General features: G+C 41.8%; 1 protein-coding gene across 1 annotated transcript in view; it reads right to left on the bottom strand.

The window, feature by feature from the left end:
* Nucleotides 1–7,741: 7,741 nt before the first annotated feature.
* CD247 (CD247 molecule) overlaps nucleotides 7,742–24,903 on the bottom strand; it is a 20,746-nt gene continuing 3,584 nt past the window's right edge. Inside the window, exons 3-9 of the mRNA XM_015422549.1 lie at nucleotides 24,477–24,580; nucleotides 15,280–15,336; nucleotides 10,984–11,067; nucleotides 9,408–9,443; nucleotides 8,532–8,588; nucleotides 8,241–8,276; nucleotides 7,742–7,829 (exon numbers count right to left, since the gene is read on the bottom strand). Of these exons, the coding sequence (XP_015278035.1) occupies nucleotides 7,767–7,829; nucleotides 8,241–8,276; nucleotides 8,532–8,588; nucleotides 9,408–9,443; nucleotides 10,984–11,067; nucleotides 15,280–15,336; nucleotides 24,477–24,580 (437 nt within the window). The 3' untranslated portion in view covers nucleotides 7,742–7,766. The remainder of the gene's footprint in view (nucleotides 7,830–8,240; nucleotides 8,277–8,531; nucleotides 8,589–9,407; nucleotides 9,444–10,983; nucleotides 11,068–15,279; nucleotides 15,337–24,476; nucleotides 24,581–24,903) is intronic.

The following is a 24,903-nucleotide window of genomic DNA, read 5'->3' as shown; positions in this document are numbered from 1 at the left end:
TTTCTAGCTTTTTGCACAGAGTTGGTTTGATACTTATTTGACCGAGGACACATTCAGTGCAAAAACCTAGGTCAAAGGCTACTACTGGTTCCACTCTTAAATAAGTATAAAAACTCTGCCGTCCTCTGGTTTGAATCAGTTGCAATGTCCTGTGCAATGTCTTTCTCTTCTCATGGTGGAAAAGCCTCGAGGCTTCTTTCTGTACTCCCTGGAATAGCCTTGCGCATTGTCACACAGTATGCCGTTGGCTTGAAACAAAGGGCATCCATCAGTTAAGTCTGGCATGCTTGTGTGCAGAAAGGGAGAGGGTAAGTATATATTAGATGTCCAGCTACTCTTCCTCTGGAAACCAGCTGGGTTGCAGAACTTCACTGAAAGCTTTACTAATAGACTTGTTGTTCAGACATTATGTAAGTGGTATTAATATTGTGTGACTTTTCTAAGAACTAGGTAGATTTATAGGTAGATAATAGGCAAATGGAAAATGACTTCTCAAAGATAAGAGCACTTGGAACAAAGGTGTGGAAAACAAGGCGTGCTTTTAATGAAAACAAAGATGAGGAAGGAAATGAAACAACCCTTTGGGAGGTGGGATGGCAAAAGAAAGCGCCTCTGTGCAGTGAGGGCAGCTGGAATGTTGTGTCTGTTCTGCATTATTTTTTCTCTTCACCTTTCTGTGGACAAAAGACTGACAACCATCTGTTGTGGACTCTTCCTCCAACTATTTGTAGTCTCTGATCCACCTCCATGGTCATCTTTCTCCCTAAACATCGGGGGGAGTCACCAAAATAACACCAGGAGACAGTGTTGAATACCACTGGTGATAAGAATGCTACAGGTGAATGCAAGTTTGTATTGCATATTTAAAACTGTTATCTAAATCAAGCAAAGTCCTAATGACAATGGCCTTTAAACGAGTGGATCGGTATTTGTGGTCTGGTTTCTGTATGTGAATTGAAGGTAGAAACCACAGCAGACATCCCTATGCTGATCTGATTATCAGTTCTGATTATTTGAAGCATCTTGGGTCTTTCTCTGAAATCCAAGAGGTAAGAGGCCAGGTGTCAAGACATCTGAAAGCACTGCAAAACTCCAGCTAATAATACAGTTTCCCTCCTCCCCTTGCAGCCCCCCCCCCCCAATGCTGCTGTTCCATTTCCTTCTTCTGTGGTAGTATCTAAGACTAGGGTGTGAGTAGGTGTCGGGTGTTTATCCGCCACAGGTACGGGAGCTGTCGTATACCTCATTTCTAACTCTTAACTGAGTAACTTGCTTTAACTTTCTCCAAACCCTACAGAGTTGCCAAGTCTGCCCTCCCTCCCTTGATTAACGTTCAACTTTGGCTTATAGCATTCCGTGACCTGCAAGCCTCTGAATGTTGCTGCTTAAAAGCTACTGCAAACTGAGGGCAAATTGCAATCTTCTATTTCTTTTGGTTACCAGGGGCCCTCTTATAGTCTGTTCATATCCATCTCCACACCTCACTGCTTGCGTGAAACCTGTATGCTGCCTTCTCCTCCCCCCCCCCTGGTGAGATGTCAGGGCTGTAATGTACTGCAGGGTCAAGGCAGGACCCTGAGGGCTCCTCTCAGCTAAGTGCTACATGCATGTTGCTCGCAACTCTTTTTTTTTTTTCTTCCCTTTTGCCAGAATCTTCCCATATTTAATTTCCTCCATTTATTATTTGACAATCTTGTTATTCCTCCCTCTAGGGTAACCGGAAGCTGCAACCCTAATCCTTCCACCGTTTTACTTTGAATGTAGTTTCCCCTCCCTTTCAAAAAGAGCCGCTTTGCCAGGTCACGGCACACTGCTATATGCTGAGGGGGGCGGTTTCTTTGTTTTGTTTTGTTCTTTTAAAATTTCCAGCCAAAACCAAAGACTTCCTAATGATTGTATAAACTCAAAACAAACAAACAAACCAAAGACAAAGGGGCGTCTTCAGCACCAATCATATCTGGGAGGCCAGCCATTGTAGCTATGGAGGAAGTAGAACTCAGGTGGTTTCCTGCATTCCAGTTTGGACTGGCTTGGTCCATGGCAATGTGGATCCCAACCCGCAAGGTGACCCCCATCCAGTCCTGTGTTTAACCTGTTTGAGACACTAAGTTCTTTTGAGCTCCCCAGTTCCAAAGGTGCACAGCCATTGGGAGGAAAGGAGCTTGATGGGAAAGTGATGGGACTCCGTGGATTGATTGTGAAGCTGAAGACATTGGTGCATGATTGGCTGCTCTGATGGGTGCTTTTAACCCTTTGGGAGCTGGGTGATATTGATTAATACACGCTGAGGTGCACTTCTGAGCTTTCCCCCCTGCCACTGCTTGGAAGAGGCTGTCCTGTTGTGAGAAATCTCTGAAAAAAAATACTCCTTTTTCGTTTTTCTTTATTTTTGCAGCACCACTGTGCAACTATGCATTGTATTTCTCAACCTTTTTAACTTTTTAAACTTTGGGGGAGGGAGGGTTGCCAATGAAGGAACTTTTTACACAGATCTTTTAAATCTCAGTTGATTAGGGGGTGTTTGGTTTTAGGGTCATACAAGCTCTATCCCAAAGCAAAATCCAAATGTTGTTAATATTAGCCTGATGCAGATACCAAAGATAATTTCTTTCCTGCAGAACCTTAGACTTGTGTATTAAGTACGATTACCCAGCACTTGCATTAGTCTAACCTCAGTAATTCCAAAGCTTAGATGTATATTTTGGTATATTTCTGGGATATTAAAAATGTCGTTTAAATTCTTGTTTGTTTCAGTGTAATGCTCTTAAAGTCATAGCATGGAGATAACTGAATTGTCTTATTCTTAGTAGTTTGAAATAATAGTATTTTTGTATGTTTTGGGTGTGTCTATGTATGTATTAACACAACAGTTTTCACTGCCTAGGTGTTCATAATTGAAAAAGAAGTGTACATAATCTAATTTCCACCAGATTGTCAATTTAGATTGCATTTCTCTGATTGCCATTCCCGAGATAGATTTTTTTTAAAGAGACAACACCTTTGTAAGGATAAAACTGTACTTTCCCCCTTCCTTAAAGTCACAGTTCTCTGGACGCTCCATCAGTGTATCTCCAAAGGTAAAGTATGAGAAGAAAACTAAAATGTGTTTTGCCAGCAAAGCAGTAGTTTGGAGGGATTGATTATCTGGGAGAGATACTCATTCTTTCTAGTGCAAATTACTTTGAGATCAGGATGTTAATTGTGTTTTCAAGTTAGCTTTTTTCCCTTGCCCAAAGCCTTCTTACCCTCTCAGTAGCACAACTTGGTTCACGTTAACATTTGTCATCTAATTGTGATATTCTAATTAGATGTGTTCTTGTGTAGCTTTGAATTTGAGAACTGTAAGGCCATATTCTGAAACTTGGCATGGCTCCAAAATGGAGATGAAAATGATGCTGTCTCTTTAAAAATATCTCCCCCCAGGTGGCTGTGGGCATTGAGAGATTGTGTAGATTACAGTGAATCAGGATGAAATGGTAGATTTTGTGTAGATGCATTTGTCTGCTGTAATTTTTATATATATATAAAACTTACTGTAACTGTACAGTTCATTTCTGTTGTAAACATCATTAAACCATTTTTCCAAGTGTTTTAACATGCATGCACTTGTTTGTGGTTTCTAAGCAAATGCTAGTTAGTCTCGGCTAAAAGGAAATGGCAGAACCTTGTTGTCTTTCCTCTTCTCTGCTTTCAACCCCACCAATCTGGGGCTGGAGGCCTTCTGTCCTGACTCGCCACCGGCTGCAAGCCATTCCAAGGCAGGATTCTGCCATAAGTGTAGGCAGCAAAACCAGGTAAACCTGTTTGTTCTCTTTCTTAGTGGAAGCTCTGATTTCAAAAAAAAAAAAATGCACAGGATGTTCAGCTTTTCAGATCATAACATATCACCATATTCACATACATAATTAGTGTGTGGAGTGAGCTCCCGTCTCTAGTTCCAGCTCCTGCCAACCTAGCAGTTGGAAAGCAAGAAATTGCAAGTAGATAAATAGGTACCGCTTCGGTGGGAAGGTAACAGCGTTCCGTGCACCTTGGTGTTTAGTCATGCCGGCCACATGACCACGGAAACGTCTTCAGACAGCGCTGGCTCTTCGGCTTTGAAACGGAGATGAGCACCGCAACCCTAGAGTCGGACTCGACTGGCTCTCGGGCAAGGGAACCTTTTACCTTAATTTATATAGAAGAGACCCTGACCTTTTCTGAACAACCTACTATTTCTGTGTTCTTAACTTGTCTTCTCACCATGCCAGAAACATCTTTTCATGTCTCTACTTCTTCTTTCCAGTTTTTAGACCTGAGAGGGCATTAATGTAAAATTAATGAGGCATTAAAAATTAAATAACTATATAGGATTGTCATTGTTGTGAAACAAGCATAAATTAAAGTAAAATAACCAACCTGCATGTCTGTACAGATTGCCACTGAATCAGTCCTCAAACGTTTTGAACAGAGACCCATACTACTAACCATCTACATACCAAGCTTCACAGCCTATCAGCACCCATCTCTTTCTGGCAGGTGGATAAATAGAATCCTCACAGAGCCACCTTGTATGCAAGACACTGTTTGGGGAGCGTGTTCTTGCCCAACATTGAAACACCATCTCTAGCTCTTTGCTCTGCATGGTTGTTGTCCTTCCTGGACCATCACAGTGCTCTTCCTCTGTCCTCCATGTGTATGCATACCACACACAGGGCCTGTCCTACAGTCTGAGCATTACTGTAGTACTACAGTCTACCCATAACTTTTTTTTAAACTTCATTTATACCCCCCTTTTCTCTCCAATGGGGACCCAAAGTAGCTCACAGCACTCTCCCCTTCTCAATGCTACCCTCCCAATAACTCTGTGAGGTAGGTTAGCCTGAAAGTGTGTGACTCGCGCAAGGTCACTAAGAACTAGTTTTTTTCCCAAAACTGTGTACGGGATTCTGCTGTTACCGCCTGGGACATGTGTAAAACCCACTACTGGATTAGAAAAATTGTATGGCATACTAAACTACTTCACCAGTCCCATGTTATAAGAGTTTGAAGTCTGCTAGTTCTGCGCAAATCTTGAAGTTATCCTGGACATTGCCCTTCTCCAAAGTACTATTTCATTTAGTTGCTGTAGATTTTCCAGGATGTGTGGTCGTAGTCTTGGCATCGTAGAACCTGACGTTTTGCCAGTAACTGTGACTGGCATCCTCAGAGGTGTAAACACACAAAGATGGAATAGTCTCTGTGTCAAGGTGAGAATAGCACTACAGATAAGATTAGAATTTCAATAACCTCCTCAGGAAGCAGGAAACCTCCTCAGGAAACAAAAGAACCTCCTCAGGAAAGCTCCTCCATTAGCATGTCCATAGCCTGGGGAACTCCTACAAGACAATGACTCAGCCCTACCCACCTTCTGGAGTAGATATAAATTGACTGCCTACCATTTTCTTCTCAACTTGACACAGAGACTATTCCATCGTTCTGTGTTTATAATGAACTAATGAACTCCGGCCGTGAAAGCCTGTGACAACATACTATTTCATCTACATTGTATTTTTTCTTTCTGTTAGTTTGACTAAAACTGCAGAAACTTTAGGGAAGTTATTCAAGTGTCTTTGGAATAATGCCAAAAGAAAAAATGTAAGTATTCTTAAAGATACATTTATTTAAAATACATTGAATGTGTTTTCAGTCATTCAGAGATTAAACAAACACCTTTGTTTTAGCTAAAAACTTAGCTACCCATTGAGATCAAATGTACACTTTTAAATGATCAAATTTGGTCAAGCTTCCGTCCATTTTTCTAATTCTGTTTTGACCACTCTGCTGTCCCACTTGGCTGACTCCGTTATATACAGCACCCAGCTAACCCTAGAAGAAACTAGTTCACCATGTAGAAACAGGGAAGCACCATTTCAAGCAGGACAGTTCTTTCAAAGGGCAGGATCAAAGGCTGAAGTAATCCGTTTATGCAAAATGTATAACAGTGACACTAACTCGTGTCTATGGCAAGAATAACCTCTCTTTTGAGAATCCATTTTGAACTAATCAAACCTGTCATAGAGACAGAAATTTAAGACCCTATAAGTAGCTTCAGTGTAACTATTCATTGGTCAGGACAACAGATGAAATAAGTACAGCTGGAATACAGTTGTCACAACAGGAGCATGGGAGGAGCATCCTGCTAACTGCATTTGGAATCCCACTATTCACCCGCAGACATTTTTCTCGTAATTCTCACCCAGATACCTGTATGTAGCCCAGTATTTGGGAGGTGGGGCTGATGCAGAGAGCCTTCTTGATCTCTTTCACTATGAGCTTGAGTGCTAGATCCTATGCAAATCCCTCCTAGCAATAACACAGTTAAGTATGACATGGCTACCAACATCAACTCACTGGGCTTAATACTAACCAAGATATGTTTCATCCAAAGTTTGCTAAACAGCTGCAAACACTTTAAGAGGGAGTCAAGGTAGAGCTAATTGAAGTCTATAAGTGGAAATATAATGCTTGATCTACACACAAGGCCTTTTATGCTGGGCAGAAAGAAGAATGTGGTTGGAGACGAGAGTATAATACTATGGCCCATTCTCTTAACTATGGAAACCTGTCTGCAGTGGCCTGTATTTTTCATATAGTGCAGGGCAATTTTCTTCACACGTTAGTACCATTCCATGTGATCCTAAGATTGTTCACTTAGAAGTTCCTCCAAATTCAGTAGATTTACTGGGGTAACTGTGTTTAGGATTATAATTTGACTTCAATATTTTATACCATTCTGTGTATTTAATTTTTGGCTTTGATTCTGCATAGTGAATCTAAACAAACCATCACACAGCCCATGGTAGTAAAGGCAATGTGCTTGATGTTACCGCAGCCAGCCCAGAAGTATGCAGAAAGCTGTCGTATAGCATGAACAACCTTCCTCTGATGTGTCATTTGGTAGTTCAGTTGACTCAGTTTATCTAATTGAGTTGTATATACTGTATTTAGAGTTCCATATTCTTATACCCTCCCTATCCTTCAGCTGTTATGTCTCAAGCTCTATGGGGAAAAGCCCTCAGACCAAAAAAAGGACACATTTTAAGAACTCTTAATAAAATCACCTGCCTTTGAATTAATCCAGAGTTGAGCAGGTTCAGCTTTGATTTCATATACTGGCTACTCTGTAATACTTTGTTAAAGGCAATAGTGGTGCATTACTATAATGCAACTCATGCAAATGAAAAACAAAGCCACTTCCTTGTACAAATTAAACATGTTGCAAAAATGCCAAACTTGGATTTGTTTAATAGCTTGTAGATGTACTAAATATTGAGTATATATCTACAGAACCTCCAAACTAGAATTACGTAGAAAAGAGCAAGAGTCCAGTGGCACCTTAAAGACTAACAAAAAGTGAGCAGTGATTAATGAAAGCTTATGCCCTGCCACGAATTTTGTTAGTCTTCAAGGTGCTATTGGACTCTTGCTCTTTGATGCTGCTACAGACAGACTAACACGGCTACCCGTCTAGAATTATGTATTTAGCCTTAAAAAAAACTTTACAGATAAGAAGTACCAATCACATCTTTTGCCCCCTGAATTTAACTGAGCAAGTTTGCATTTCCAGTTTCTCCTACATATGTACATTTCAAAAGCCATAATTTGAAGCTGGTTAGGAAAGGAATGATCTTTTGCTAACGGCATGATTGTACCAGGCAACAGTTCCCTGTGTGAATTATCTTGAACGGAGACGAGTATTTCAGTCCTCTGCCTTGGCTTCTCTGTCTTGTTGGATCCTGCTGTGGCTAGTAAGGCATTGGCTGCATTTGAAGAGCATCATAGGTATCCTTTGTTGCTGAGCTGAGTCCCTGGTAGACAGATGACACAGTGACGAGCTTATTACAGAAAGGCTGTGCCTGATCACTACGGTTTAGTCACAGAGGAAGCACTAGTCACATATAGAACCCAGGAGAAATACATGTATAAATATAAATTGCCCTAAGCAATTCCCCAGTGCAAGACTTCATATGTACCCCCCAAAAGCACCAATTTAAAACAGCAAGCTTTCTGTGTATTTGCAGAGGTTACATGCAGTTGGCAAGCTACTTATCATTAAAGCCAAGGGGAGTTCAACCATTAATACCACCCCACCACACACACACAGAGTCCTTTGTATATGCAGGTCTGGTTCAAATGGGCATGAGACTCCTACGGAATATAGTTTGTTTGCAGCTCACTCCAGTCAGATTAAAACCCTGGCCTTTGGTAGCACTCCTTACCTGGTAAACAGCATCATTGCCTTTACCTCGGCGCCTCTGAGAAAAGAGAAACCCAAAATTAATAGACATGATTTACTCCTCCTTCCCCTCTTGGTTTTTCTTGAGCTGCCTCCAGTGGGTCCCTTTCTTCTAAACGCACTCTGACTCTGTTAAGTAGACGCTACACACTCTGACACAACAACTGAAGGATCAGTAAATAATAAAATAGAAGTGCTGGTTAAGCGGTAAGGAGAATTCTGTGATGTCTGCTATGGCAGACAGGGCAGCAGAGTGGCATGAAGCATCACTTACCTCTCCTTTCTTTCCAATTTCACTGTAAGCTTCACCCATCTTATCCCTCTGTAGAGACTTGTCCATGGAAAAGCAGAAAGCAGAGTTAAGGTAAGTAAAAAAAAAACCCTGTTGTCTGCTATTTTTAGAAGCACTTTTACAACTTTCTCTTCTAGTTACATGGTAAATCTTTTATCTGTAGCCAGTGGGCCTTCTCCCACCCCGTACAACTAGGGAATAATCCAGCAGGAACAAGGACACAGGAAGGGGAAGAGTGACTAACATGGGATTGGACTTTGATTTAATTTTGTTTTAAAAAATCAAGATAATCAATTTGATTTATTCAATGCGATTCCTTCACTGCAGGAGAGTCATAACATTTTTTCAAACTGCTGTGAGGTAGATATAGATAAACAGTAATACACACTCTAAATAGGTTTGAGCAGGTACAATACTTAAAAACAACAACACCAGAGGGATGGATTAGAGAGCAATAATGAGACCAAAATGGTTAAGCAGGCACTGTAAAGCAAGGCAGGCTGGCTCACGCAGCATTAACACCAACCGCAAAATCAGATGGCGCTTGAAATACCTCCAGCGAGGGGTAGTTGGCAACAACAGGCTCACAAGGAAAGTGTCAACAACAAACAGTGACAAATTTTTAATATATGCTTGTGAAGGAAAAAGGTGTTGTGCTATAACATCAGCACTTATTTAGAGTAACTCTTTCAGATGCCTATTGGACAATAAATATGAAGGTGATTTAAAAGAGGGGAGAAAGGTTTTTTTTAAAAAAGTGTGACCAATGAGCCAGCAGCTGAGCAAGCACCCTTCTGTAATGGCAAATAATGTAATTTTGGGACTCTGCTCCCAGAACCAATTCCTTTCTTTACTCACAGAGTAAACTCTATCCTGAGGATTCTTTCTTCTGTGCTGAAAAACAAAGTGAGGATATGTCGTGAATCATTTCAAATAATTCTTATGGGATGCAGGAAGCACTGGGGGAATTGCTGTACAGTAGCCATTATTTAAAAGCCTACGTTTGCACACAAACCTCTCGGCCTTCCATAGGATTGGCATAGCTTTGGGGGGAGGTCAATGATACCAGGGCTGTAGATTTCACCTGATGTATTTCAGCACAAGATGCGGCAGAACAGAAAGAACAAAATATAACCAGAACATTTATTTATTTATTTGATATTTTTTTTACTCCGCCCTCTCAGCCAGGGCAGGCTCAGGGCAGCTTACATGAGAGAACAATGGATAAAACAGCAATATAAATATCAATATAAATACACATAATAGAGTATTAAAACTATTAACATCATGATGGCAATACGGTGTGGTAAAGTGCATATAGAAACATACGTTCAGCAGTACATCCACTCTTGGCGGGCTCAGGCTGGCAAGAAAATTGGCACAGGGCATAAATGATGAAGTGCAGCTCCTTACCTAAAACCTTGGCGGAAGAGCTCCGTTTTCACGGCCCTACAGAACTGTGAAAGGTCCCGCAGGGCCCTAATCTCGTCCGGAAGCTCATTCCAGTGAGTTGGAGCTGCCACAGAAAATGCCCTGGTCCTGGTCGATACCAATAAGGACAAAGAAGAAAAAAGGGGGGAAAAACTGAACCTAAACCTAGAATTCAGAACCTAAAAAGGTTAGTCAGGAATAGAAAAGGGCCAACTCTAAAAATCTAATTATAAAATATACAAAAATATATATGTGTGTTTATTCAACATAAATTAAAATAACAAACAAGGGCCCATTCATACCTCATACAAAACTATAAAAACATACAAGGGCTAATAAGATAGACCTAATAAGATAGACCTAACGCGTTTCGGCCTTTACAGGCCTTCCTCAGAGGTCTAATACATACAGAACATATTGGCTGTTGTGCAAAAATACATACAATCCTACATATACAAAATATGGAGTAAAGACCAGAAATCAATTGCTGTAAAAATAAAAGAAATAGAATAGAAGATTAGACACATATACAACTAATACATAGGGTATATGCTGGGGGATGGAGGGGAGGGGGCTTGAGGGAGAGGCTCCAAACTCGTAGGGTAGCTGCTGGAGCCTTTCTCCAAGATACCAACCAGGTTTCAAGAGCATTGGACCAGGGGGTCCGATTCTACGGGCCCCCAAACAGGTTGCCCCTATCCCCTCCATTATTCTCTATGGTGGGGGGAAATCTCCTACCTAAATGCCTTGGCGAAAGAGCTCCGATTTTGTGGCCCTGCGGAACTGTGCAAGGTCCCGCAGGGCCCTGATCTCATCCGGAAGCTCATTCCAGTAGGTCGGAGCTGCCACAGAAAAGGCCCTGGTCGATACCAGCCTGGCATCCTTAGGACCGGGGTGGGGGGGGGGAAACGATTGTGTGACCCTGACCGTTAGTGCTCTCTGGGGAACATATGGGGAAAGGTGGTCCCTCGGGTAGGTAGGATGCAGTGTAAGGCAGACTTACCTGGTTTCTCCCTCCCACTTCAACATCAGTGTCTCTCTTAGCTCCTAGCATATCATACTCATCTCTGCGTCCGTGAGACAATTTCTGAAATTTAAACCCACAGAAACACATTGGGCGGGAGCAGACTAATCTCCTAGGCTGACCAGAACTGTGCTTTTGTGTGTGGACTGAGACCAACAGTGAGCTAAGAAACCACATCCTGCAGAAGTAGCCTTGAAAGATGCTAATCTTTCTTCTTTGACTGAATCCTCTCATGTGCAGATTCATTGTCCTCCCTTCTAGTTCTAAAGCAGGTTAAATTAATGCAGGATATTGTCAATACTGGAGATGCATATGCTGTGTCAACTCACCTCAGCCTAAAAATTGTGTATGTAAGTCTGGATGTCCTGTCCTTCATTTTCCAGCATTTTCCAAACTGATTTTTCCTCTCTCATTTTTCACTCCCCCAGGCCCATCTCATTTTTCTGCGGGGGGGGGGGGGGTTGCTGTGTAGAGTGTAGTTGTAGCAAGGTACTGTTTTGTGAGGTGGTCAGAGATCGGGAAAGCAGTTCTTGCTACACTCACTCTGTTGCTTGTAGGCCTTTTAAATAACTTAAAAATAGTTGGCTATGAATTCCCTACTACCTCATCTTTAGTGTGGAAATGCATTCCCCCCCTTTTTATGTAAGGGAATACCTCTTCACTGAGGCTTCATTTCTGTTGCTTTCCCCTCTTCAGCTACTGCAACACTGTTTTGCAATCATCCTGTGAGCATTTTGCTTTGTTTGTTTTTTAAACTGTTTGGAGAGTACCTTCTCTCCCCAGCTGGAGCCAGATGGTGTATGTGGCAAGGGGAATGATAGGGAATGAAGGATGATAGGGAAATGGCTAAGAAGCTAAATGCATTTTTTGCCTCTGTCTTCACTGTGGAAGATGAGAAATGCTTGCCCACTCCAGAACCGCTGATTTTGGGAGGGGTGTTGAAAGACCTGAGTCAGATTGAGGTGATGAGAGAGGAGGTCCTAAAACTGATATACAACTTAAAAACTGATAAATCACCAGGCCCAGATGGCATACATCCGAGAGTTCTGAAAGAACTCAAATGTGAACTTGTGGATCTCCTGACAAAAATATGTAATCTTTCCTTAAAATCTGCCTCCATTCCTGAGGACTGGAAGGCAGCTAATGTCACTCCCATCTTTTAAAAGGGTTCCAGAGGAGATCCGGGAAATTACAGACCAGTCAGTCTGATGTCGATACTGGGTAATTGGTGGAAACCATTATTAAGGAAAGAATTAGTAGGCACATAGATGAACAAAACCTATTGAGGCAAACTCAGCATGGGTTCTTTAAGGGAAGATCTTGTCTCACTAACCTGTTAATGTTCTTTGAGGGCGTGAATAAACATGTGGACAAGGGGGATCCAATAGATATTGTTTACCTTGACTTCCAGAAAGCTTTTGATAAAGTTCCTCATCAAAGGCTCCTAAGTAAGCTCAAAAATAATGGGATAAAAGGACAAGTCCTTTTATGGATCAAAAACTGGCTAGTTCATAGAAAACAGAGAGTGAGTGTAGGTGGGCAATTTTCTCAGTGGAGGGTGGTAAGCAGTGGGGTACCGCAGGGATCAGTACTTGGTCCACTGCTTTTTAACTTGTTCATTAATGATTTGGAGATGGGAGTAAGCAGTGAAGTGGCTAAATTTGCGGATGATACAAAGTTGTTCGGGGTGGTGAAAACCAGTGAGGATTGTGAGGCACTCCAAGGGGATCTGTCAAGGATGGGCGAGTGGGCGTCAACATGGCAAATGGGGTTCAATGTGGCCAAGTGCAAGGTGATGCACATTGGAGCCAAAAATCCTAAATATAAATACACATTGATGGGGTCTGAACTGGCAGAGACTGAGCAAGAGAGAGATCTTGGAGTTGTAGTGGATAACTCACTGAAAGTGTCGAGACAGTGTGTGACTGCAATAAAGAAGGCCAATGCTATGCTGGGGATTATTAGGAAGGGTATTGAAAACAGATCAGCCAATATAATAATGCCCCTATATAAATCAATGGTGAGACCTCATTTGGAATACTGTGTGCAGTTCTGGTCACCACACCTTAAAAAGGATATTATAGCTTTGGAAAAAGTGCAGAAAAGGGCAACTCGAATGATAAAAGGGTTGGAACACTTTCCCTATGAGGAAAGGTTAAAGCGCTTAGGGCTCTTTAGCTTGGAGAAAAGACGACTGAGGGGTGACATGATTGAGGTTTATAAGATTATGCATGGGAAAGAGCAGGTAGAGAAAGAGGTACTTTTCTCCCTTTCTCACAATACAAGAACTCGTGGGCACTCAATGAAACTGCTGAGCGGTCGGGTTAAAACAGATAAAAGGAAGTACTTCTTCACCCAAAGAGTGATTAACACATGGAATTCACTGCCACAGGAAGTGGTGGCGGCTACAAGCATGGACGGCTTCAAAAGGGAATTAGATAAGCATATGGAGCAGAGGTCCATCAGTGGCTATTAGCCACAAGGTATAGAGAGTCCCTAGTGTTTCTTCTGGGCCCCCTCCTTCCTGGGCTGACCCTTAAGTGCCCCAAGTTGCCACCTGCATTGTGCTTTGATTTAATTAGCTGGCGCCCCCCCCAGGCCCCCTCCCCCAAAATTCCCTAGGTATGGGACTGGGCCTGATCCAACATTGGCGTCTCTTATGTTCTTAAAGGGGGGGGAGCAAACAGTTATTTATTTCCTGCCTTTCTCCCCAGTGGTGACCCAAAGTGGCATACATCGTTCTCCTCTCCTCCACTTTACCCTCACAACAACCCTGTGAGGTCAGTTAGGCTGAGTGAGTGTAACTGCCTCAAGGTCACCCATCAAGCTTCCACGGTAGAGTGGAGATTCAAACCTGGGTTTACCCAGATCCTAGTTTGACACTTTAACCACTACACCATGCTGGCTCTCTAACTCCTAACTAAATCATTGCAATCTTCCTTCCCCTATGCTAGCTGCTACCAATTCATGTTCCCCCTGCTATGGTGAGACTCTGTCCAATCGAGACAGGAAAGGGCAGTGGGGATAGAACTCCCATCTATATTTCTCTGCAGCACAGTCTTATATTAAGCAACTCAATTCATCTCCCTTCTTGCACGAGTGTTACTAAACTTCAGTTGAAAAGGAGACTATGCCTGCCACATGTTCAGTTTTCATGGCAGTGCTGCATAATCTGCACACACAATTTTTCCCTCTCCCTTTGACCATTAGCTAGGACTTCTAGATCTGAAAAGGATAGGGTTGCCAGGCATGATTGCGTGCCAGCGGGGGCATTTGGGGGGGTGGTGGTCCAGGAGTGGGCGGTGACATTCCCGATGCAATGATGTCACACAGAAGTGATGTCATCATGTCAGCAACCTCACGCAGTGACACTCTGCTTTTTGGGCAAACTATATGGTTAAAATTGGGCGCTACATTGTTGTTTGGGGGTGGGGCTTCCCCCGCTGGCCAGCTGGTGGGCAGCAGGCAGAAGCCCCAAAAATCTGGGGATCTCCTACCCAGATTGGGGTCTGGGAACTCTAGAAAAGGAGTCTGAGTCTAGGACAAGATGGTGGATACTTCATGCAGAGATCTCAGTCTCCTTTCGTAACTGAAAGTGATGAAGCGTTGCTCACTTAAGACTGGAAGGAAGAATGAGAGAGCCATATAGACAGCTGTTGAACTAGTTTACCCAAGACTTACAGTGCTATGGCAACCGATGGCCTGGCTTTTCATTCATGGCAAAGGCCACATAGTTAGTGGGCTGATTTCCAGACGGTCCCCAGTGCTGCACATGCTCACAACAGTAGCTAGGCTCTAAGTTCTGATGCCCCACATTGCCCATTCACCTTTGTAAGGGAGTAGCGGAGAGGGGCCCTGACTTGGGATAGTCCAGGCTAGGCCAATCTGGTCAGACCTCAGAAACGAAGCAGGGTCAGCCCTGGCTAGTATTTGGAAGGGAGACCTCCAAGGAATACCAGGGTCATGATGACATGGGGACAGGAAGTGGCAAACCACTTCTGAACATCTCTTGCCTTGAAAACCCTATGGGGTCACCATAAATCGGCTGCAGTTTGACAGCAACAAAACAAGGAGAAGGATTGGGGGAAGCACTGGGGTACTCAGATTTATTTAGGATTGGTGCAAACTCTGGAGATATCTAGTTCCAATTCTAACTGGAGCTACCGGGCAAACCCATGAAACCTGTTGTCCAAATCCAGTCACTTCAGACTTTATCTCATCAATTGTCTTCATTTACAAATGTAAATTTAGAGACATCAGAAGGCAGCCACTTACATTGTATAGGTCATCAGGGCCCTGAGTTTGTGAGGGTTCGGGAGAGCCTTTGCTTAACTAGGAAAACAAAACAACAACAAAAAATGTTGAATAGAGTGCACGTATACATAGCCAAGCCACTCAATGAGCAAGTTTTTATTCTTCCAAACTGCAGGCTGCCCTTAAAATGAGGGTAATGTCTGCTAATGATTTATAAAAATGGTGAGGTTATCTGGCTGGGTCTTCACCCAGCACAATACAGGTTTTTTTCAGGTGAACATTCCACACTTCTTTTGTTTCCCATGCCAGTCCTTGCCAAAATAATGCACTAAAAATTCTGATGTCTCTTTACCCTCAGTCCCCTTATATAACCAACATTTAGTACGCTAATGAAATATATGAATGGAAGCTGCACACGGACGGCTGTTCAAAATGCAGAATTTGAGATGGTCATCATAAAACGTCTGTTCTTTTCCCTCCTTTTTTCTAGCATTGCATGAATTAAATGTAATTGAGTTCAGCAAGGACTCAGAGTTCCAAACTTGTGCTTAGGATACTAATGAACTGGCATTTGGTGCCTTCTCACCCTGAGGGGCACAGATTAATGATGGAGACACAGTGTCACTGTTGTGGCCTGCTAATGAAGAGCCATTTCTTCTTTCTGACATCGCTGGCTCCCCAACTGCCTTTATATTAAGATTCAAGGCCTAGAAGGGTCACTGCAGTTAAGCCTATCCTTTCCACGTAATCCCACAATTATGACTACACAGGATCACATATGGTAAGGCTCTAAAACCTTTACCAAAGTGTGAGGAGACAAAGCCATGCCTTCCCACTGGACAAGTGGCTACTGTGTATACATCAGGAAGGAGACCAAGTACTTTCCTGCTTACCTCCACTTGACAGACACAAAGATAATGAGGTGTTCCTTGCTCTGAGATTTTATGTCAAAGAAACATTGAATTGCTATTATATTATGCTCCCAAAGGTGGCTTGCACTGTAACCTGTTAACCAATATTGGTCCAAGGAATTGCTTCTCCATTTATTACAAAGACTATGGCCATTCGCAGAAGCAGACAGGCATTTTGATAACTAAGGTAGGAAATACCAATCAGGCCCCCCACTGTAATAAAAATATAATAAATAAATTATGGTTTATTTCTTTTTTAATAGTACCCAAACACTTCTTCAAGAGGGCTATTTCACCTTGCTTAATGACACGGCTACCCTTGGTATTCCTGTAAAACCACAAGGGCAAATCACTTTGATTCATTGATCATAATGCCCCTTTTGTGGTCCTGGCAGAAAACAAAATGTTCATTTATTTACTTAATCTCAGAGTTGGGAGTGACCACCAGGGTCATCTAGTCCAAACCCCTGCCAATGCAGGAACTACAATTATAATAACCCAGTCAATACTTTTTTTAAAAAAAGCCATCCAATGATGAAGATTCTTCCAATTCATGAGGGAGACTGTTCCACTATTGAACACATCTCAGAGTCAGGAAATCCTTCCCTAAATTTAGATGAAATCTCCTTTGCTGTAGTTTATATCCATTAGTCTCAAGTACTGTCATCCAAGATGAACGAAAACATATCTGCACTGAAGCCAATGCCCTGAGGGCGCTAAGGTTCTTTGACTTGTATGGTTAGCCAATAAACCAAACAGTGAAACAGACAATGCCAGGTAATAAAGGGTAACAAAAGGATTTATTCGAATACAGCTAAGAATTCAGTGTGGCTGTTCAGTGAGTTACAGCAGGGATCCTGCTTATATGCTCTTCTTGCTCCTCCTCACTTTACATCTTCATTGACATCATTTGCACATGCTCAGTTTAGATCTCTTTGTCTGGTCAGTCATCAATCACATATTTGACAAACAGGATGTTACTTGGCTGTGTCTCAACTTCACACTGCAGGTGCTTGTCTCATTAAAATTGATTTATAAATGTGTTTATTCTTTTGGCTGTCTACCTAGACTCCTTTCACCTTTGAATGAACTCTCAGGTTGAGTTCATTTTCAGTACAAAACTTAGCTGTTTTCATTACAAAAATGTTTTTTTACATTAATACATGTACATAAAGTATAACAGTACTCTTAAAGTATTTTTATAAGCTTGTTTTCACTAAGGGTATACAAAATATGAAAAATATAAAAACATATATCATTATAATGACTTTCTAAAGAATTAAACCCTTTACATGTATTCTTTTAGTGTTTCAAAATAGCCTATGGCATAAAGCCTTTGTAAATAACTTGAATTTATCTATTATCCTTTATTTTGGACCCCCCTAGAACATTTTGTTCATTTTAAAGATTTTTTAAAACTTCTAGACTCAAAACAAATTGTTTTACTATGGTCAATAGGGGTTTTCTTTGTCTAATATAAATGTTGTACATACATAATTGGCTTCTAGTGAAAACAGGTATGCATGATTGATTATTTTGTTTTCCTAAACCTTTTGGAACATCTCCCAACTTTCCACTTGTTAGTAGCTCATTAATTTCAAACACAGTTCCTTAAAGACTTAAAAGCACACAATAACTTAGATCTATCATGAAAGACACAACTGAACTTCTATTTTTTTAAGTGTTATAACATTTTTTCTTTAAGCAAGTGTCTTTTTGTCCTAAGCTTGATAACTTTCTATAGCAAAGCTTAAAATTAATAAAGGATAGCTGCTTGTTTTTACAAACATCTCCATACCATAGTCTTAGTAAATATTCAGCTATAAAATATAAAGTATTTTTATTTTCTTTTTTTAAAAACAATTTTATTAGGATATATTCATAGGTCAAACATATATCACATTGCTAAATATCATATATCCTTTTCTCCTATTTCCCCACCCCTTTTGACTTCCCACAGTGCTCCAACCTCCAGCCCATATCTTATTTTCCCTTCTTCTCTCCTTGGGTATTAAAAATCAGCTATATATATATTGGATGGGTGAATCCCGGCTGTGAGGCTTTTGCGAGCTTCTTCGCAGATAAAGACTTGGAGCTCCGCCGTGACCTCTCCGCCACAATTGAGAGTGAGTGAACTTGAGGCCCCTTGCGCGCCTTCGGTACCGGGTTTAGAGTGTTTCAATCTACTCAGTCTGGACGAAGTGGACAGATTGCTCGTTTCTGTGTGCCCAACCACATGCGACCTGGATTCGTGCCCCTCTTGGCTGATTAAAGCGAGTCCCGGGGGGTTACGAGGCACATTGCGGGAGATTATCAACACGTCCCTCTCGGAGGGACGGTTCCCGAATGCGCTCAAGGAAGCGATGGTCCGCCCTCTCTTTAAAAAACCATCTTTGGACCCGGCCGAATTGGCTAATTACCAGCCGGTGTCCAATTTGCCCTATTTGGGCAAACTTATAGAGAGGGCGGTGGCGTCACAGTTTCAGAGCTTTCTGGAGGAGGCTTCAGTCTTAGATCCCTTCCAGTCCGGCTTCCGCCCAGGTCACGGAACTGAGACGGCCTTGGTCGCCCTGACTGACGATCTCCGAAGGCATCTGGATCGAGGTGGTGTGGCGGCGCTGGTGTTGTTAGACCTGTCGGACGCGTTCGATACGGTCGACCACCAGTTGCTGACCCACCGCCTCGCCGACGTGGGGATTCAGGGGCTTGCCCTTCAATGGTTTGCCTCTTTCCTGCAAGGTCAGGGACAAAGGGTGGCCGTCGGGGACCAGCACTCCCGTAGGTATCCCCTTGAGTGTGGGGTACCACAGGGAGCAGTGTTGTCCCCGATGCTATTTAATATCTATATGCGCCCCCTTGCCCAGATTGCCCGGAGTTATGGGCTTGGGTGTCATCAATATGCAGATGACACCCAGCTCTATCTGATGCTGGGTGGCCGGTCGGACCCGAGTCCCGATGACCTGCATCGGGCATTAGAAGCTGTGGCTGGTTGGCTCCGGCTGAGCCGATTGAAACTAAACCCGGCCTTTTTCCATCTACGGCGGGCAAGGCAGTTGGTCCCCTACCTTGACCACGATGACCTGGCCACAGTGATCCATGCGACGGTTACCTCGAGGCTAGACTACTGCAACACTCTCTACTTGGGGCTGCCTTTGCTGCAAATCCGGAAGCTGCAACTGGTGCAGAATGCTGCAGCCAGGCTGTTAATGGGTCTCTCTAGAAGGGACCATGTTCAGCCTGTGCTGAAAGCGCTGCACTGGTTGCCAATAGCGTACCGGATTCGCTTCAAAGTGCTGGTGCTTACCTATAAAGCCCTATATGGCCAGGGTCCAGCCTACCTGAGGGACCGCCTCTCCCCGTATGTTCCCCCAAGAGCACTACGGTCGAGGGCCCAAAATTTGTTAACTATTCCGGGCCCTAGGGATATCAAACTAACTGCTACTAGGGCCAGGGCGTTTTCGGTGGCGGCTACTACATGGTGGAATGAGCTCCCAGGGGAGATCCGGGCCCTGCGGGACCTTATGCAGTTCCGCACGGCCTGCAAGACGGAGCTCTTCCGCCAGGCTTTCGAGTAGGAGCCGCCGCCCCTACTATACCACCACCGCCCTGAGGAAACATCTGAAACATCTGGATATTGAAGAAGACCTAGCCGTGGGACTTAGCCGTGGTACCACTCGGAATTTTTGGACCTATGATTTGTTATCTTGGGACTGTTGGAAGTATTGAGTACTATGTTTTTAACTGAGGATATTTTAAGATGTACTAGATGTTTGTATTATTATTATGTATTTGATATTTGATGTTTTTATTATGGCAAGGTTCTGCCTTGCCTCTGTAAGCCGCCCTGAGCCTATTGGGGAGGGCGGGGTATAAATTTTAAAAAATAAATAAATAAAATAAATAAATTTACACAGGTGGCACTACCCATCCAATATTTATATAGCTGATTTTTAATACCCAAGTGGAACACTTGTCCCTATTAGACCTAATTGTATTTGCCTGGGCTCAGCCATCATATCCAAGTCCAGCTGCATCTTATTTTTATCCTCCAAGGTATTAACTACCCCATCCAGTTTTGTATCATCCACAAACTTGATGAGCACATTCTGTATTCCCTCATCTAAGTCATTTATAAAAATGTTAAAGAGCACTGGGCCCAAAACAGAACCCTGGGGCAGCCCACATGTCAATTCCCTCCAGGTTGATGGTGGGGAACCATGAACTATCACCCTCTGTGTACAATCTATCAACCAGGCCTTAGACCACCTAACAGTAATGGGGTTCAGTCCATATCTCTATCTCTCCAAATTGTCACAAACAGACCATTAATAATCTGTTCTAAAATCTTTCCAGGAATCAGTGTAAAACTAACTGGCCAATGATTTCCTAGATCATCTGTTTTCCCTTTCTTAATGATCTGATCACATACTGTAAAACTCTACCCATGGAACTAGCCAGGTAGAGGACAGAATGTGGCAGAGCACTGAGAGAAGATGGCACTTTCTGTTGGCAATCTGCATGTCCACAGCAGGTGTTGAAGGTCCAAAGATTGAGTAGAGTGCCAGACATATTAGTATTTACTTCCAGGTGTTAGAACATCCCATTAAATAAGACCTATAGTTAAGTCTGAAAGACCTTCATTTGAGTCTTTTTGCTTGGAAGAAATTAAATAGTCCTTAATTGTATTTAAATAGTCATTAATTGTACTGAGAAGCTTCTGCACTTCATTCTTACATTCCCATTCTAACTTTTTAAAAATCTATTTTTTGGGTTTTCAATATGCCACACAAACATCACATGCACTCTAAATAACATTATAAATACAAATATCTCCTGGAAGATATTGTCAATATACCATAATTCTCACTAACCTCTTAGGGATAGAAGCTAAAGACACAGATTAACATTTTATGTACGCCTTTCTAAATTTACTAACATACCAAGTTTCAACTTGCTTCTTGTACTATTTAATTCACCCTTTCTCTATAAACTTTAGACTCTCTATTTAGAGTTCTCACAATTTCCACTTTGCTAACTACCTTCTTTTAAGTTTTAAACTTTTAGTCAATCATAGGTGATATTAACTGTAAATTATGTTCCCTATTCCATCTACCCAAATACCTTATACACCCCATACATAGTTAACCAAATAATTTGACCTCTAAACAATAAACAAAATCATCATTGATAGGGTACACCAAAATCCATTCCTTTCCCCAATATAACCACAATTTTTTTTTACATCAAACCAACTATCTTTCTATAAACCAAATTTCAGCCTATTCGTTATTTTTCCTTCCCACATTTGGTACAAAATTTATCCCTATGATTTTATTCTAAAAATACCTTACACCCTCGGTTATAAAGTAAAATCATTAAGCATATTAACAAAATTATCAATTTTAAAGTACAATAGAAACTATAAATTCATTTTCAACACAAATCCATGAAACATATTGCACTAAATGTCTAAAACCCTAATTAAACCTCATTCATAATTTTCTTCCCCCCCTTTACTCTAAATAAATAGCTACTAAATAATGATAGAAAGAAACACAAACAATATACTTAGGCCAAATCATCAATGTTGGAATACGGGGAATACCATAAATTCATAATTCCAATGTGACAAAAGCTCTTCAAAACCAATCTAATTTAGCCCCCTTCATTATTTTTCTTTCCACATTTAATGTAAAGCTTACTTCTATATTTTCCACTTATATTACAAATACCTTACTCCCATCCTACATGCATAAATAAGTGATTAACCATAAAGACAAATTCATTGATATTAAAATACATCAAAGCCATCAATTCATTTTTCCAACAAATCATATACTTTTTAACTCCCATCAAACTTCATACGTTTTATCTTCTATATTTCCACCTAGTTATGCTCCTAATTGTCTTTTCAGTCCTGCTTTTCCATACACCTTGTCTTGATCCCTTTTTCCTTTCCTTTTTATTTATATTTCTCCCTTCCTTATCAGGCATATTTTTCCTCTCCTTTTTTGTTTGTTCTGTCTCTATATAAGGCAAACCCCTCCTCTTTGTTTTTGCTTCTATCAATAGCACAGGCTGGGTATTAGCAAACGTCTCTTTATAGCAGTTAGCCTGTTCTTCCACCACATCTCGACCATCCTGCATTAATTTCTCTTCATTTCTCTCTTTTTCTTTGTCCTGTTGTGTCACTTGTAAATTTCCAAGCACATTCGTGCAAGCTTATCTGATACCGTTTTGTATTTCCTCCCTCAATACCTTCATAAATTGTTCCAATGTGAGTTCCCCTACTAAGGTATCATCGTCAAAATCCTCCTCCTCCAACTCAACTGGCGACGCCATTTTAGGGATAAAGTTACTTCTACTTTACGTGTGTTCCGTTCTAACTTTTGAGCAAATCTTCCTCTGGGGGACAACAACGGTGATCTACCTGGGTATGGTTAATCAAAAGAGAGACCCCCGTTGTCCCCCATCAAACATAGTGCAAATAGTCATTTGTTGTCAGTATCCAAATGTAAAAGATGTCAAGATCAAAAAGCCTGCCAATGAGAGAAGGCTGGAAACAGGAAAGAATCTTCCTCTCTACTTCCAACACAGAATTTTTCTCAATCTTCAGTTTAGTAAATGAGCTAATCGTTAAGACGAAATGAAATAGTAGAAATTCTGCTTTCTAATGCCTAACTCTATTTGAAGGGGTAACCTGGGACCATGAATAGCTGCTGCCAGTGTTTGAATTCGCCTTCAGGTCTTCCATGTGGTTTCCTACTTTGAGGTAGAAAGAATGGACTTTGATTTTTAGTTGACCAGTTCAGAAGCACTTGTGGCTGGGAGCAAGCAGCTGGTTGCCAATTTGCTCACTCCTGACTCCTTTCACTAGGGTCTTGCCATTCCCTCCCTAATGATCACAGCCTGGACTTGACGTGAGGCTGAGGCTGTGGCTCTTGCAGTCAGGCACAACATCTATCACAACATATATGGGCTGTGGTTTCTCTTCTCTGGCACGACTCCCATTCTTAGAATCAGCCGCTTTCATCGACAGGCAGGATTGATAATGGCACACATACCCCTTTCTAGCTGATTTTTTACGACCACCCATTTATATTTGTTTCTTTCTCACTTCCTTCTGTTGTATTTAATGCCACTGAGAGAAAATGTTGTTTACTGCCACAGAGAGTGAAAATTACAATTAATCCAGGGGGGAAACCAGGACACAGAACTAGAAGCAAGAGGAAGCAACCTCTTCTTTGCTCGTGTAAAGATCTCCTCTGTGCTTTGGAAGACCTGTATTTAGGTTTGCCAGCTGGCCAGAAAAAAGGCCTGCCTGGTTGCCACCTATGTGTTTAATTGTGTCTTAACCTGTAGAAAATAGGAGATTATCTTCTCTCAGCATGGAAATACGCATTATCACCTGCTAATGGCCTCAGAAAAGACTTCTGTTAAAGGGAGGAGGGGTAGTTTTTAAAACAGCTGGCAGCCCTAACTGCATCTAAGAGAATTTCTACATGCTAGAAGTGAAGGGTCATACTTCATGTCACACGTTTTTGCCATAGTGAGCTGCTGCATATATACCCAAGTATTAAATTTGTGTATAGATCATCATTTGTGATTATTACATATATATACATTTCATCACATGCACACACAGCTCCAGGAAGCCAATCACTGAAAGTATCAGCCCTAAAAAAAAAATCAAAGGAGGGAGGTGTACAGCGTGCCAGTTACTTGTAGCGACATTACAAGGGGTCCCACTTTAGCCTCTGTGAGGTCTGGCGAGTTTAGTGGCATCACTAAATTCCACTGAGCATCCAGTTGATGGAAAGCTGTGCCTCATTTGAGATGGCTTGGAACAGTCAAGAGGAAAGGAGCATCTTGATGAACCCCTAAAAGAAGCACACTACACCCTAACCCTATCCTGTTTATTTAGGACTTCATTTATAGCCTGCCTTTCTCGCTGAGACTGAAGATGGTTTATAAAAACAAGAACAACATTGGATTTTTGCAACCTCTCCCTACTATCAAGTAATCAGCTGTGGCCAATTTAAATATGGAAAATTCTGGCTAGCATTAATTGCCAACTGGCAAACACAGGAAAGGGTTTGCTGGAATTATTCTAGCTGACTACCTCCAACCCAACAGATTTTTTTGAGTTCTCCTTCAAGATCATGTCTATCTTCTTCTGCAGAAAAGGGGGAAAAAAGCAGTGGGGGATACTCAAACTGAGTATGCAAATGAAGGAAGGGAAGCAGAAAAATATTTCCTCCACTTATGAGAATAAGCTTCTCCCCATTTTGAAGAGGCAAGACTCACCTTTTCTTTTACAAAAAAGGCTGTGATGATTATAGCATAAATGAAGAGGATCCCATCAAGAACGTAGCATAATTTTGGATCTGCCAGCCCCGGCATACTAGCATCTGGAAGAAAATTAATATTAATAATAGTAATAACAACCACAACAATAGACTGATTCCATGCTATAGTACTTACAGATCAAACAAGGGACAATTTTCAAGCCACTGGAAGGGTAGGATGAAAATGTACTACATAAATAAAGGGAAAATACCAGACTTGTCTTCTTCAAGTAGAATAAAGCTGAGCTTTCAAAGAGTGCAGATTGTGACTATTCTGCAGGAAACTGGCTCTCCAAACATAGGAAGCCACCTTATACTGAATTAGTCAACTGCTGTATTAACCAGTATTTATTCTGCTGTGCTGCAGGGCCTTAGAAAGGGAAAGA

Source organism: Gekko japonicus, unplaced genomic scaffold (assembly GCF_001447785.1).
Source record: "Gekko japonicus isolate JY-2015 unplaced genomic scaffold, Gekko_japonicus_V1.1 scaffold1424, whole genome shotgun sequence".
Lineage (NCBI taxonomy): Eukaryota > Metazoa > Chordata > Lepidosauria > Squamata > Gekkonidae > Gekko > Gekko japonicus.
Note: the sequence above shows the minus strand (reverse complement) of the source record. Positions and strands in the feature narration are given on the sequence as shown.